Below are 17,151 nucleotides of genomic sequence, written 5' to 3' on the forward strand. Positions count from 1 at the left end.
CCTGAAACAACCTTTCGCAGTTACTAAATAACGTAACTGTATAACACTACTGTTAGGTGCGTTCAACAAACCTTTTACTGCAATGAAATTAATCCTGGCTAGTTTTACAGAGCTGAATGTCATTTTTTGCGAACTTTTAATTTAAATCCAATTGTGTTCACTGTATGAGCTGTGAATATTATGCAAAATAAACATTAAAACTTGTTCTTATGTCCTCTAATAATTTTAGTGGCAGGAAAATTTATTGAGGGAATAGGCCTTATGATCGGACCAACAGAAAATGACGTAAATGGCAAGAAAAATGGCTCTGAGCACTATGGGACTTAACAGCTGAGGTCATCAGTCCCCTATAACTGAGAACTACTTAAAACTAACTAACCTAAGGACATCACATACATCCATGCCCGAGGCAGAATTCGTACCTGCGACTGTAGCGGTGGCGCGGTTCCAGACTGAAGCGCCTAGAACCGCCCGGCCACCACGGCCGGCTAAATGGCAAGAAAACGTTAAGTTTTGGTATATATTTGATGATAAGCTGACTTCAGATTTTCTGAATCACATATATGAGGAAAATTTTTTGCTCTTATTGAGATGAAAACATGTGTGCGGCCATCAACCATAGCGCTTCAGTAGATATGATTCTATCGGAAGTGCTATGTGTTTGTCTTCCTCTGATCAGTTCATCCAGGAATTTACAAGGGACTTAAACGGTTTAATGTGGAATCCTACCCAATGTATCACTTGCGATTTTGCACAAAAACTAAACAGGGTCAGAATCGAAAATGACGTTGCTTGCCAGAACAAATCATTGGAAGTCTGCCGCTTCTTGTAGAAGCACAAAAACGAAACAACAATGCAAAATTGTCGTTGTCTTTGTTGCTAGTGCTAATGAGAGATGACATCCAAACGAACGAATTCATCCATTATAAAAAGAAAACCATTTATATTTATTTGGCAATAGTACAAAAAGTCTCTATAAAAATTATGTCTGGTACAGTCATTTCACGCGTCATACGCGTTGTCAGAGTATTTGAAAGAAATATTAAATACATTTATATATATGTATAACAGAATATATGGCAATTTATTTGGCAGTAGTGGCTCTTCAGCATACTTCAAATAATTTTAGGCCACTGGTCACGATCATACGATACGTATGTCCTTCTTTAGAATTTTTTTAGTCTTCTTGCTTTGCTTTCTCCGCTCCAGTATTTTGACTATCTCAGGATCTGTAAAGCAAAAGGAAACAGAAAAATCATTAAAAGTTTAGCCTCTTGTAGTCACGGTCCCATACTGTGTAGAGTTACCAATTGCACAAGAAATATTTGGAATGAAAAATAAAAATCATCAGCTTTCTGCCTGTTTACAAAAACTACAGTAACATTCAACAAATGCAATATTGTGATGTAAATCCTTTGCTGAAAACTATAGGATCATTGTGATAGATGATTATCAATCAGTCGCTCCAAAAAAACATCCCATTTTAAGTTTCATTACGTCTATGAACGAACGTGAGTCATACTTTTCATTTCTTGGATATATCATTAACAAACATACAATTTATTGGACACCAGAGAGAACAATGAGTAATAACTTTAAAGGACTCATACTAAATACACAGTTTCGCTGGCCTATAATAATGAGAGATTGTAGTAAATCATGTGCAACATTAAGGAATTCATGTCCGAAAAAGCTTTTAATTTACTGTGATAAGCTAGGCCTACTTCTTGCTAGGCCTAGTTCTTACAGTACAAAAGTATAACAGTTAGTAACTGATGAAATATTGAACACTGACAGAACAAAAGTCTGAAAGAGTATTAACCGTGCAACTCAAGTAAGTTGATAGCGCAATAATGGACTAATACACCTTTATTAAAAGTTAAGATTGGTATAAAAGGTCAGTGAACCAGAACTGTATCGTGTCTCAGTTTAGTAAGAAATTTGAAATGTTAGAAGAATCAAAATAAAAGGAAAGAAAAAAGTTGGGTTTCCCACATGTTGTTACCGCAAAATAAGCTATAAAAGAGAACAATAATGAAAGGCATCTTGCTGACAATAATGAAAGGTACCATGTTAATACACTGCAATCCGAGGTGGTTCAAAGATTCACGGAAAAATTAAACTCATGTTCTTCGTTAGACAAATATTTTAGAACAAAATACACATTTTAAATGTCTGGACAGAGAACTAAACTTTATGGTGTCTTCGAACAGAGAAATAATTTTAGCTTGGGTTTGATACTGAATAAAATAGTATGGACACTAAGTACAAGGTGTTCTTTTATACATTGAAATAAATGTTACTTTTACATGTTAATAAGCTCTACTGAGATTATATCTTTCAGTCTCATATTTGAAAATTCACCTGAATTATTATTAGGCTGTGTTCCAACGTGTCCTATCACAAAGTTTCTCACTAAAAAAATCTACAGAACTTCGAGCAACAAAGGTACATCTGCACGCCGAATCTCAAACACAAGTGCCGGGCAAAACAAAATAAAAAACTTTTTTTAACAAGTTACATGCAGTGATGATGTTCTGCTCAATACAGTAGTAACAGCTTAACTTCTGCTCTTGGCTAAATCAGAAGTTGCATATAGACAAAAGACAAGTACGATCTTTAACATGAATATAATCTTTATAGTAAAACAATCTAAGCTACGAGGATTTGCAGATGACATGGTTTACCAGTTAAAGGTGGGAGAGAACATGTGTAAGTATTAAATGTAATCTGTTCAGTAACTGGTGTAGAATTTCGCTAAAAATGTGCAAATTACAACTCAAAACTATTGGAAGTGGCAAGAAAAAGAGTAACTACTCGAATAACATAACCAATAGTCTTGTGGCTGAAGCTCTGTATTTGTCTGCATTTGCTTCCTAATAAATAATATGGAAATGTGGTTCTGCCTTGAGCAAACACAATTCTTCTCGTTTGAATACCCAAGCACGTTTCAGAGAAGTTTCTTCATTTTCAGTGGGTTCATACTGATATTCGAGTGGCTGTCTGACATTTACGGTACAATTATTATTTTTCTCCAATTTGTCATCCGTAACTAATGAGGGTTTTTCAGTGTTATGTGCCTGTGGTTGTGTGTTAGCTCTGATGTGCTAGCTGAAATGAAAGTTCTACCCAACACACAGCAGCAAACAGAACAACAATAACACACAACCACAGACACACAGAAGATAAACACAGAGAACACAAACGAGCACAACACATCTGAACTAGAAATATCTACAACAATACACAAATGGCACCACTCACCTACAACAAAACAGCCCACAGTACTGGCAATCTATTCAAAATACAAGGACTGAAAATAGCTTACAGAAAAAAACAACTATACACAAAAGAAACTGAGGACAACCAACACTGACACAACACATCTGGAATCGATCCACTCACACGTCACGACTGCATCTCAGTTTATACTGGACAGACATGCAGAAAATTTCGATATCAGGTACACTGAAAACAGAAGGGAACTTAAGAGTAACGGCATTCATTCTGCATTTGCTGATGAACTCGTGGACATGAAACACAAGTCAAGAGACATAATTTCAATAGAAAAAAATACCATACATGTAAAGCAATACTCTGCAATGGAACCCTACTCTCAGCTCTAAAAGAACTAGTAAAAGCTCTCTCACACAAAGAAACACACGCACACAGACATATGAGTCCCTCCCCACCAGAACCCATTAACAGTGCACAATTCGTAATTCCCATCCAGAACACACAGAATAAAATGGCAGAACAAGTGAACATCAGACAAACAATGAAACAGCGTGTGTTAGGGAAGACAGCCCAGCCACCCTGTAGAAGCATGAAAAAATGTAAATCAACAAAACATAAGTACACACCTATAAATAGCCCCTAGCTCTTCACCAATTTATAAAGTCCGTCCAGAATCATCATACATTCAATGCACTTTCGAAAACCAGTACTTTAACATAAAGAATTGTAGTTAAAGAATGAAACAGCGACTCTCTTTTGATGGTGGAGCGTAATACAATGACAGTAATATTATAACACCCCAGAGAATAGAAGAAAGCAATAATTTCACTTTAGGTTTAAAATTTGGGAAAATTACGTACCACAGCATTGAAAAACCACGATTAGCTGCAGATGACAAGCCAGAGAAAAACAGAAAATGTACGGCAAATGTCAGCCAGCCACTTGAACATTAGTATGTAATACTAAGGTATATAATTTCCCGATAATATTTTTCTGTTAATAATTTTACCAATGCAAATACACAAAAAAAATTTTACGTTGACAGAGAATAAATGAACCCACAGAAGATGGGCAACCTTCTCCGAAACATATTTGAGTATTAAAACATGAAGAGTAGGGTTTTCTCAAGACAGAACCGTAATTCCGTATTATATAATATAACTAACATTAGTGATGAAAGGAGAAAATATAAAAATGCACCAAATGAAGCAGGCGAAAGGAAATACAAACGTCTAAAAAATTGGATTGACCTGAAGTGCAGAATGGTTAGTCAGGAATAGCTAGAGGACAAATGTACTGTAGAGTACCTACAACATCGTTCTCTGTAACAATATTTGGATCAAGAGAGAGAGAAAGATCCAAAATTGTATAGAGGGACAACATCTGTGATGGCACAGCTAAAATGAACACCACTTCTGAATGAACGACGAATGCAGTCAACAGAAAGAAGTCCATGAGGCTCATAGAACAGTATTGCGGTCGGAAAGACCCTTTCGACACGGAAAGTGAAGGGACACGAGATGCAAAGAAATGTTAACAGGAAAAATAGCGGAAATTATACGACCAGTTATCGAGAAGTTTGGGGCAGTGTGAAGCCGCTGTAGTGCTATAGGAAGGAATGCACGTTAGAACAAAACAGCAGTGCGAGTTGTCGGGGCGGCTGACCTGTCTTGCCGGGCTCTCCGAGCGGCAGGTATGTGATGATCATGCGCTCCAGGGCGGCGCGGTCGTTTGGGTTGTCGCCGACCTCGACGTCGCTGAGCGGGAGGTACGCCACGGCCAGCGTGCGCTTGCGCTTCTTCCCGGCGAGCCTCTTCGCGTTGATCTTCTTCACCTTCTTCACCACAAACATCAGCAGCACGTCCTCCTTCACGGGTGGCAGCCGTCTAAACATACAAAGGGTAATAAAGGAGGGACAGCTGTGTCGCGTTTTCTTTTTTCTGTCTTTCAGTTCCTACGTTAACTGGCATTTACGAAAATGCTCGAAAACGAACTCAAATAATTAGGCGTGGACTTCAGTTTCACTCTGTGTGGTAACTAAACAAATTAAGAAAATATTTACACGCTAAAAAATTATAAACGTCGATAGAAAATTTATCTCAAAAGCGACTTTGCCAGCTGTGTTAAAATAACAACAAATCACCAAAGAGCACGACAGAAAAGATAATTTTAAACACGAAAACTCTTTATTTGGAAGATGTATATTTAAAAGTCCCCACAGCGACACCTGTGGTAGGACACACTAAAGAACAAATGTGTATGTGGATTCTGACCAGTAACGAGACACTTGAGCATCACAAGTTGTATTCAAAATGGTCACCGGCAGCGGCAATACACTCGAGCAGTCTAGTATCATGTAGCCGGCCGCTGTGACAGAGCGGTTCTAGGCGCTTCAGTCCGGAACTGCGCGACTGCTACGGTCGCAGGTTCGAATCCTGCCTCGGTCTTGGATGTGTGTGATGTCCTTAGGTTAGTGAGGTTTAAGTAGTTCTAAGGCTAGAGGTTTGATGACCTCAGATGTTAAGTCCCATAGTGCTTAGAGCCATTTGAACCATTTTTCTAGTATGCTGCGTGTAGCTGTTCCAGCTTACAGCTGCAGGATTTTCCGTTCATCAAGTGATTACTTTGGGTCAATGTAATCACTTATCTTCATCCGCTCTCCTATTCGTGTCACAAATTCGATTACTGCTTCTACCAAAGGTATCTGTTCTCTCGTAGCAACTTCTCGTTGTTTGTTGAGGACGGTACAGGTTTAATCAAAATGCGCTCCGGTTACACCCCTTGCGTCGTGTGGGTATTCGCGTAATATACAGTAATCCTTTGAGTTATGACGCAGCAGAGGTTGTTTTCTTACACCTGTACTGCCTGTTCGTGGCACCTGCGCGGTAGAATGGGGTACTTCCAGTCACGAATGTGTTGGCGGTGCGCTTATTGGCGTCCGACTTATTGACTAGTCCATCGTGTTCACTGTGATGACAATGGATTTATTTTCCTGTGACAGGGGAGAAAATTCTTTTAGCGTTGCATCCGGTAGTGTCTATGATCTGTTTGTCAATGTGGGTGAGCAGTTCGGCTTACGTGTAACGATTTCATCAAATGGCTCTGAGCAGTATGGGACTTAACTTCTGAGGTTATCAGTCCCCTAGAACTTAGAACTACTTAAACCTAACTAACCTAAGGACATCCACACATCCATGCCCGAGGCAGGATTCGAACCTGCGACCGTAGCGGTCGCGCGGGTCCAGACTGTAGCGCCTAGAACCGCTCGGCCACTCCGGCCGGCACGATTTCATGCTGAGAAAATATATATATATATATATATATATATATATATATATATATATATATATATATATATATATAGAATGGAAATCAGCAACGGGCTAAGTACCAAAAACTGATTCTACGTTATTATGTTTTTTTTTACAAAATATTTTAATGAAAAGTATCACCAATTTTTTTATTTATAGTCTACAGTAAAAGTCACAAAACTATGCAATTTTTTAAAGGTTCCTTCCTTTTATCAATGGAAATCAATATTTTTATTCTGAAAAACGCAGAACATACTAAACGACATACAGGTATCGGCAAAACCGAGGTAAGTGCCAAGCATTTATCAATTCTTTTGCATAATAAACATTTTACTGTTACGCTATACTGTGATTGAATTATTTTTAATCCTTTTAATTTTATGGAGCGCAAAGCAGGTTGAATTGATAACTTTTCGAAAAATGTGCTATTACATACTAACAAATACGGCAGCTGACAAGCTGATACGCTGTTTTTACATTGTTGTGACAGTAAAACAAAGTTCTTTATTATGTCAGTGATAAATTTATTTTCGTTGTGTTAATATATGTATCGGCTGCTTTTTTAAAATAAAAAAGTCCTCGGGCAGGAGCACAGTAATCACAAACGACTGTTAGGTGTCGCATTCTCCATAAGTTACAAGATCCTTAGCTACTTCAACCTCTGAGTTTCTTCCAGCCTCTTGCATTTTTCAATCTGGGCAAAATCTCTGTCACACGCTGCCAACAGTTATAAAGCTTTGTGTCACAGCCTGCTTTAGCTCATCCGATCTCTCGGGCTTTCTATGCACTACTAAAAATACTCGTAGCGCTTAGTCCGCTTTTCTGGTTGGCCACGGCAATTAGCTCGTTATTGATTCCCATCCTACAGATATTAAAAAAATTAACATACGCAGTTTTTAATTCACACATATCGGACCTCTAAGAAAATTCTGAAATTTTCACCAGAACAGGTTAATTTTCTCCAAGGGAAAAGGGTGCTTAGTTCCAAACCAAATATCTCGAACACCAAGTAAAATCTTCAACAGGAATGTCTGGAAAGTAAAAACTTTTCCCTCCGCAAATTATTCGGCGGTCTGAAGCCTCCGTCTCCATCTCCACAGAACCAACAGAGACTTGTTTTAGGGTCTCTACTGTGTCATCAATGCTCGATGCAGTAGGGGCACTACACTTCATTTTCAACGGTTCTAAGGGGAATACTACACCCGCCAGCTGATTTACCTCGGCTTATTTCCCTGATAACCACTGCAGAGACGACAAGCTGCAGCGTATCATCGTTGTAAGTTAGATAGCTGCGGCGTCCCAGCGGGGTCCTAATGCGCCTTTCGACTTCAGCATAATGTAGCACATAACTAAAAACCTACTATCTGAGAGAAACAAGAAAAAATTTAGAAAATTGCGAAAATGTAGGTTGACAGGGTTTCACTAAGCTTCCTGATGCTATAATGCCAAGCGATATTATTAAATCTAAATGCAATGTAATATTTATATCTAAACATGATTCTGAAAGACAATCATATGCAAAACAACAAGTTTTTACTCTGATGAGAATGAATGACCAGTTCGAGTCACTGTTACAGATCACCAAAAAATTACCTCGTTTCAAATGAAAGCAAAAACACCTGTACAAATCAGTAAACACGCGAAAATGTTCAAAAAATACAAATAGTCCTTCTTAATCACCATTGCATACAATGCAGACACTTGCATCTCTACTGGTTGCTTCAGGAATTTGGCTGAGTGCCAAATATAATCGTTTTCAAAAATCGGCAAACTCGTATCACGTGGTAAAGTTGTCTCACAAGGGGAGGCCGCCAATTGTGAAATTCAGATTCGATTCATACTGCGCATAATAAAAGCTCATGGCCAGAGGTGTAATGTGACAAAGCATCAAGATGCACTTCTCAGCCGTTGTCGAGAAAATCGACAGTTAATAGAAACTGTTGCGGTAAAATACTCTCTACGATGTGTAGCTTCCTATAGCGTCGTGGCGCAGCGGTACATCTACATCTACATCTACACTCCTGGAAATTGATATAAGAACACCGTGAATTCATTGTCCCAGGAAGGGGAAACTTTATTGACACATTCCTGGGGTCAGATACATCACATGATCACACTGACAGAACCACAGGCACATAGACACAGGCAACAGAGCATGCACAATGTCGGCACTAGTACAGTGTATATCCACCTTTCGCAGCAATTCAGGCTGCTATTCTCCCATGGAGACGATCGTAGAGATGCTGGATGTAGTCCTGTGGAACGGCTTGCCATGCCATTTCCACCTGGCGCCTCATTTGGAGCCGGCCGAAGTGGCCGTGCGGTTAAAGGCGCTGCAGTCTGGAACCGCAAGACCGCTACGGTCGCAGGTTCGAATCCTGCCTCGGGCATGGATGTTTGTGATGTCCTTAGGTTAGTTAGGTTTAACTAGTTCTAAGTTCTAGGGGACTAATAACCTCAGCAGTTGAGTCCCATAGTGCTCAGAGCCATTTTTGAACCTCATTTGGACCAGCGTTCGTGCTGGACGTGCAGACCACGTGAGACGACGCTTCATCCAGTCCCAAACATGCTCAATGGGGGACAGATCCGGAGATCTTGCTGGCCAGGGTAGTTGACTTACACCTTCTAGAGCACGTTGGGTGGCACGGGATACATGCGGACGTGCATTGTCCTGTTGGAACAGCAAGTTCCCTTGCCGGTCTAGGAATGGTAGAACGATGGGTTCGATGACGGTTTGGATGTACCGTGCACTATTCAGTGTCCCCTCGACGATCACCAGTGGTGTACGGCCAGTGTAGGAGATCGCTCCCCACACCATGATCCCGGGTGTTGGCCCTGTGTGCCTCGGTCGTATGCAGTCCTGATTGTGGCGCTCACCTGCACGGCGCCAAACACGCATACGACCATCATTGGCACCAAGGCAGAAGCGACTCTCATCGCTGAAGACGACACGTCTCCATTCGTCCCTCCATTCACGCCTGTCGCGACACCACTGGAGGCGGGCTGCACGATGTTGGGGCGTGAGCGGAAGACGGCCTAACGGTGTGCGGGACCGTAGCCCAGCTTCATGGAGACGGTTGCGAATGGTCCTCGCCGATACCCCAGGAGCAACAGTGTCCCTAATTTGCTGGGAAGTGGCGGTGCGGTCCCCTACGGCACTGCGTAGGATCCTACGGTCTTGGCGTGCATCCGTGCGTCGCTGCGGTCCGGTCCCAGGTCGACGGGCACGTGCACCTTCCGCCGACCACTGGCGACAACATCGATGTACTGTGGAGACCTCACGCCCCACGTGTTGAGCAATTCGGCGGTACGTCCACCCGGCCTCCCGCATGCCCACTATACGCCCTCGCTCAAAGTCCGTCAACTGCACATACGGTTCACGTCCACGCTGTCGCGGCGTGCTACCAGTGTTAAAGACTGCGATGGAGCTCCGTATGCCACGGCAAACTGGCTGACACTGACGGCGGCGGTGCACAAATGCTGCGCAGCTAGCGCCATTCGACGGCCAACACCGCGGTTCCTGGTGTGTCCGCTGTGCCGTGCGTGTGATCATTGCTTGTACGGCCCTCTCGCAGTGTCCGGAGCAAGTATGGTGGGTCTGACACACCGGTGTCAATGTGTTCTTTTTTCCATTTCCAGGAGTGTACATTTATACTCCGCAAGCCACCCAACGGTGTGTGGCGGAGGGCACCCTACGTGCCACTGTCATTACCTCCCTTTCCTGTTCCAGTCGCGTATGGTTCGCGGGAAGAACGACTGTCTGAAAGCCTCCGTGCGCGCTCTAATCTCTCTAATTTTACATTCGTGATCTCCACGGGAGGTATAAGTAGGGGGAAGCAATATATTCGATACCTCATCCAGAAACGCACCCTCTCGAAACCTGGCGAGCAAGCTACACCGCGATGCAGAGCGCCTCTCTTGCAGAGTCTGCCACTTGAGTTTATTAAACATCTCCGTAACGCTATCACGGTTACCAAATAACCCTGTGACGAAACGCGCCGCTCTTCTTTGGATCTTCTCTATCTCCTCCGTCAACCCGATCTGGTACGGATCCCACACTGATGAGCAATACTCAAGTATAGGTCGAACGAGTGTTTTGTAAGCCACCTCCTTTGTTGATGGACTACATTTTCTAAGCACTCTCCCAATGAATCTCAACCTGGTACCCGCCTTACCAACAACTAATTTTATATGATCATTCCACTTCAAATCCTTCCGCACGCATACTCCCAGATATTTTACAGAGTAACTGCTACCAGTGTTTGTTCCGCTATCATATAATCATACAATAAAGGATCCTTCTTTCTGTGTATTCGCAATACATTACATTTGTCTATGTTAAGGGACAGTTGCCACTCCCTGCACCAAGTGCCTATCCGCTGCAGATCTTCCTGCATTTCGCTACAATTTTCTAATGCTGCAACTTCTCTGTATACTACAGCATCATCCGCGAAAAGCCGCATGGAACTTCCGACACTATCTACTAGGTCATTTATATATATTGTGAAAAGCAATGATCCCATAACACTCCCCTGTAAGCGCTTGGGTTCGTAATCCAAAAATCGCCGGATCGAATCTCACGCCAAGCAATTTTTTTTTTTAGTATTTGTTTTTTGTAATATATATATATATATATATATATATATCATGGGGTCTCTAATTCGAACGTTTGTCTTACACTATACGTATTCGTTTTGGAATATCGTTTCTACGTCTTCCGTTAACTACACGTGTAAACATTATGAAGACAATTAATAACATTTGTGAAATACAACTTTGTTTGCAGAAAACATAATCATGTTCGAAGTCGCCAGTTTTTCCACGACAAACGACTTTCAACAACTTATTATATGCATAATTGTTGCAACTGATTGCCGGGGGTCGTAATCCGAAGGTCGCCCGATCGAATCTCGCGCCATGTAACTTTTTTTTAGTATTTGTTATTTGTAATTAATATATATATATATATATATATATATATATATATATATATATATATATATATATATATTACAAATAACAAATACTAAAAAAAATTTGCATGGCGCGAGACTCGATCCGGCGACCTTCGGATTACGAACCCGAGCGTTTACCGCTGCACCACGACGCTGTAGAACATTGTAAATCGTATAGAGTATTTCACCTCAACGATTTCTTTTACCTGTCGATTTTCTCGACAACGGCTGAGAAGTGCATCTTGGTGCTTTGCCACATTACACCTCTGGCTATGAGCTTTTATTATGCGCAATATGAATCGAATCTGAATTTCACAATTGGTGGCCTCCCCTTGTCAGTTGACAGAATATTGAAATACTGTTCACTACAGCCCAGTCTAACCTATTTAGTGGAATAATTGACCCCGTGTTAGTGCAATAGTTGGCCCCACGTTGAAAGCAGCGAAATGTTTATTTTAGGATGGAAATATGGTAGCTACTGAAACCAAGGCGTCTATTTTTTTTTCAAAAAAAGAACAGCTATGAAGTGTACAGCGAAACCACAAAAGATGGTGCTGCATAACGTGTTATCGAAAATAACCAGGTACACGAAATGAATTATATGCACTGAAATTAAATGAATGTGTCGGTGTGGATGAACGTGTAATAGATTTCCGTTGCTATAGTCTCATTCAAAGATACGAAACAGCTGCAATGCGCTGTAAAACGAGAGTTGTAAGATGAAATGATTCACAAAGGAAACAATAGAGAAATTCTTACACGAACATGGATGGGTGAACTTTAGCCACAGTTTTGCATTTGAAACACAGAGACTGCCATGTCAGTGGGAGTTATTTATAAACTAAATAAACTGAATATTTGCCCTCCTTCGTGAAGTATCACAAAAACCTTAACTTGCCTTAGAAAATGTTTCCTTTTTTGTGAAATGAACTACATACTTACACTGTGAAAACACTTTGGAAGAGAGGAACATCCTTCTTACAGGGTTCTGTTTTGCACTTCTCCACTTTCTTGAACTGCTCTTTTGGTGAAAATTTTAATTTCACATAGATCTTCTTAGAAACTGAAAAACAGGCACACTGATTTAAAGACCATACTCATATATGTGGAAACAACAACTTACGAATTTAGACAGCTTAATATGTTTCTCCACTCCATTTCCTGCATGATTCAGCAACAGCACTCCTATTTTCAAACAATATAGACTACCTTCTTATTCGAAAATTAGACAACTTAGACCATTTATGACCATATAAATCCAAAATAAAATACTAGGTCAAAATTTCAGTAACTGAAATTTTGTGTTTATTCATTACGGCACTTACTTAAGGCAACACAGTCAATAATTGTGTATCTCAAATGAACCAGGAGTTAATGGCTAGAAAAAATTATTTTCTGAAAGAATTTTTATACATGTGAAAACTAACGTGGACTCATTAACAGTCTGAATGTTAGTGGTTTAGAATATATCTCACACCATTTAAAGAAAATACATTGCTATAGGGTAACAAACCAGACATGACCCGGAATCGAAAATTTCTTGACAGGCGGCAAAGCAGCACCATTACTTAAACATCAGTGACTTACTGAGTATTATTATTTATAGTCTCAGACTTTGTGCGGATGATGCAGTTATCTGCGTGGAAGTATGGCCCGGGAAAAAATTTAATAAGTTACAGTTACATCTCAAAAAAAAATATCAAGCTGATACATCAGTGGAGAAAAAACTGCACACAAATTTCACATCATTTTGCTCCTGTAGTACAGTTCTGCCCTTCACATTCATAGCAAGAGGCTAATCGTGTCATACAGTTATTTGAGACTGACAGTGTGTAGAGGTAAGAAGTGGAAGGACCACGATACCGTTTCTCGCTCACATATGGAGCCAGTTTTTAATAACTATGTTAGAGCAACGAGGTCCTTTGGAATTCATGCAAAAGGGCTACTTTTTATACGTTTCTGTGGCAAGTATTAATGTTTTAGGGCAAGGCTGGAGTGTATAACCATTTCGATTTCTTGAGATGCTCAGAGAACTTTTAGATAAGATGAATTTTAAAAGAGATACTACATATAGTGTTGTTTTTAAATCCTTTTCAGGAATATTTTGCACAAGCTGGCGATATTATTCCAATATACACCGATGGGTCGAAGCAGGAGCTGCTCAGTGGTCTTCACTAGCCGTGTCCTCAGGATTCGCCTAACTAGCCAGTAGATTGTCTACAGACAGAGGAAAGGGAGGACAGGTGTAAATAGTACACTGAGGGCCTCTACGATGTAGTAGAAGAAGAAATGAAAGTCGATGTGGAAGACATAGGAGACTCAGTATTAGAGTCAGATTTAACACACCTTTGGAAGAGATCAAATTAGGCGGAGGGCATAGATAAAATTCGTTTGGAATTTCTAAAATCATTGGGGGGTGGAGTGGGGGGGGGGGGGGGAGGGAGTGGCGACAAAACAACTACTCTCGCTGGTGTGTAGAGTGTATGAGTCTAGCGAAATACCATCAGACTTTCTGAAAAACATCATCCAACAATTTCGAAGGCAGCAAGAGTCGACAAGTGTGAGAATAATGACACAATCAGCTAAACAGCTCAAATATCCAAGTTGCTCACAAGAATAACGTAACAGAAGAATGGAAAAGAAAATTGAGGATCTGTTAGATGACGATCAGTTTGGCTTTAGGAAAGGTAAAGGCTCCAGAATGGCAGTGGTGAAGCAGTGTTCGATAATAGAAACAATACTGAAGAAAAATTAAGACACATTCATGGCTTTGTCGACCTGTAAAATGCGTTCGAAATTCTGATGAAAACTGGAGGAAGCTACAGGGAAAGACGAGTAATATACGGTATGTTCAAATATGTGGAGGGAGCAATAAGAACGGAAGACCAAGAACGAAGTGCTTGCATTAAAAAGGATGTGACACAGAGATGCAAATTTCTTCCCTAAGAGGTAGTTACAAAGGAAAAAGAAAGTTTCAGGAATAAGATTATAATTCAGAGAGAAACGATAACAATGATAAGATTCACTAATGACACTGTTATTTTCATTGAATCCAAAGATGAATTACAGGACTTGTTGAACGGAATGAACAGTCTAATGAGCACACACTATGGACTAAGAGTAAACCGAAGAAAGACGGAAATAATGAACAGCTGCAGAAACGAGATTAGCGAAAAACTTAAGATCCGAATTGTTGACTAAGAAGCAGACGAGTGAAGGAATTCTGCTACCTTGGAAGCAAAATAAATCATGACGGACGAAGCAAGGAAGACAAAATGGAGACTAGCACAAGCCAAGAGGGCATGTCTGCCAATACAAGTCTACTAATATCAAATAAAGGCCTTAGTTTGAGGAAGAAATTTCTGGGAGTGTACGAGGGGCGTTCAATAAGTAAGGCAATTATTTTTTTCTGAAAGCAGTTGGGTTTTATTCACGATTACAATATACCATAATATTCCCCACTCTTTTCACTACAAAATCCTATTTTTATACATAACCTCCGTTCAGCGCGACAGCCTTACGCCACCTTACTGGGAGAGCCTGGATGCCCACATGGTAGCGCTCTACTAGTCGACGTCGGAGCCGGCGTCTCAGTGAATTATATAACCTCCCCATCACCCACGTGAGCTTCTCGCGGTGCGCATCTTTCATTGGACCGAACAAGTGGAAGTCGGAAGCTGCGATACCCGGGCTGTAGGGTGCATGAGGAAAAACAGTACAGTAAGTTTCTTGAGTGTCTGCACGTTTTGACATTGCACACTCATGTGAGGCCTTGCGTTGTCTTGGAGAAGGAGAAATTCTTTTGCATTTTTATGGCGACGAACACGCTGATGTCGTTTCTTCAATTTCCTGAGGGTAGCACAATACACTTCACAGTTGATCGCTGCACCTTGAGGGAGGACATAAAACAGAATAACCCTTTCAGAGCGCGAGAAGACCGTCGTCATGATTTTACTGACTGTGGGTGTAGCTTTGAACGGTGTTGTAACACTAAATGGATTTCTGTTTCGTTTCCCGTCCGAAGTTAATGATCGCATGTGTCATAGCCTGAGACGATGTTCAACAAAATATTGTCACTCTCAGCCGCTTAACGCGCAAACAGATCCGCATACATGTTCCTTAGCTGATCTTTCTGGTCTTCTGTTAGTCTTCGAGGAACCCAGCGGGCTCACATCTTTGAGTACCCCAATTGGTGGACGACGGTGTCGACACTACCAACAGAGACGTCCAGTTGAGCAGTGAGGTGTTTGATTATGCTCCATCTACCACCTCGAATGAGAGTTTCGGCAGGTTCCAAAACTGCAAGTGTCGCGGCTTTGTGCTGCCGGCTGGCACACGGCAAATTGGACAGGTTTGTGCGACCTTGCGATGATGACGGACGCCTCCCCCAACGACTCATCGTGCTTTTGTTCACTGCCAGGTCTCCGTTGACATTCTGCAAGTACCTATGAATGTCTGTGATGCTCTGGTTTTCAGCCAAAAAAAGTCAATGACATTTCTGTACTTGGAACTCATCTCCGTTACAGACGTCATTTTGAAGGTTACGTATAGCACCGCCACCTATTGGAATTTTTTCTTTTTTTTTCTTTTTTTTTTTTTAAATTTGTGGTAAGTTCCTATGGGACAAAACTGCTGAGGTCATCGGTCCCTAGGCTTACACACTGCTTAATCTAACTGAAACTAACTTTTGCTAAGGACAACATACACACACCCACGCCCAAGGAAGGACTCGAACTTCCGACCGGAGAAGCCGCGCGAACCGTGGCAAGGCGCCCTAAACCGCGCGCCTAACCCCCACGGCAACATCTATTGGAACTTCATGACCCTGTGGAGGCTCAAGCGGGAATATTTCAGGATGTCCCACAAAATATTGTGCATTTTTACATCCGAAATTGGCCGAGAAAATACATTTGTGTCATTAGTTACTGAAACCTCCTCGTACGTTAAGAGCACAGCATTGTGTGGATATGAATCATGGACTGTGGAAAAATCAGAAAGGAGGAGAGTCGAAGGGTTTGAGATGTGGTGCTAAAGGAGAACATTTGAAAATTCGGTGGACTGATAAGGTAACAACTGAAGAGTTTCTTCGCATAATCGGCGAGGAAAGGAACATATGGAGAACACTGACAAGAAGAAGGTACAGGAGAGGAGATGTATTAAGTTATCAGAGAACAACTTCTGTGTTTGTAGAGGGTAAAAACAGTGGGGGAAGACAGACGTTGGAATACATCCCATAAATTACTGAGGACAAAGGGTGTGAGTACTACTCTGTGATCCAAATTGGTGACTAAGAAACAGACGAGTGAAGGAATTCTGCTACCTTGGAAGCAAAATAAATCATGACGGACGAAGCAAGGAAGACAAAATGGAGACTAGCACAGGCGAAGTCGGCATATCTGCCAAGACAAGTCTACTAGTATCAAATAAAGGCCTCAGTTTGAGGAAGAAATTTCTGAGAGTCTAAGAGGGGCGTCAATAAGTAAGGCAATTATTTTTTTCTGAAAGCAGGTTAGTTTTATTCACGATTACAATATACCGTAATATTCCCCACTCTTTTCACTATAAAATCCTGTTTTATACATAATACATTGGCACAGAAGAGAAAGTCGTGACGAGCCCCATCAAATCAGTCACAGGACTGATAACCA

The 17,151-nt window shown here is 41.2% G+C and overlaps 1 protein-coding gene across 1 annotated transcript in view; it reads right to left on the minus strand.

Moving 5' to 3' along the window:
* Positions 1-923: 923 nt before the first annotated feature.
* LOC126247975 (protein unc-13 homolog 4B-like) overlaps positions 924-17,151 on the minus strand; it is a 205,183-nt gene continuing 188,955 nt past the window's right edge. The window contains exons 10-12 of the mRNA XM_049948543.1: positions 12,446-12,566; positions 4,903-5,123; positions 924-1,229 (exon numbers count right to left, since the gene is read on the minus strand). Of these exons, the coding sequence (XP_049804500.1) occupies positions 1,144-1,229; positions 4,903-5,123; positions 12,446-12,566 (428 nt within the window). The 3' untranslated portion in view covers positions 924-1,143. The remainder of the gene's footprint in view (positions 1,230-4,902; positions 5,124-12,445; positions 12,567-17,151) is intronic.

The sequence above is a fragment of the Schistocerca nitens genome, chromosome 1 (assembly GCF_023898315.1).
Source record: "Schistocerca nitens isolate TAMUIC-IGC-003100 chromosome 1, iqSchNite1.1, whole genome shotgun sequence".
Lineage (NCBI taxonomy): Eukaryota > Metazoa > Arthropoda > Insecta > Orthoptera > Acrididae > Schistocerca > Schistocerca nitens.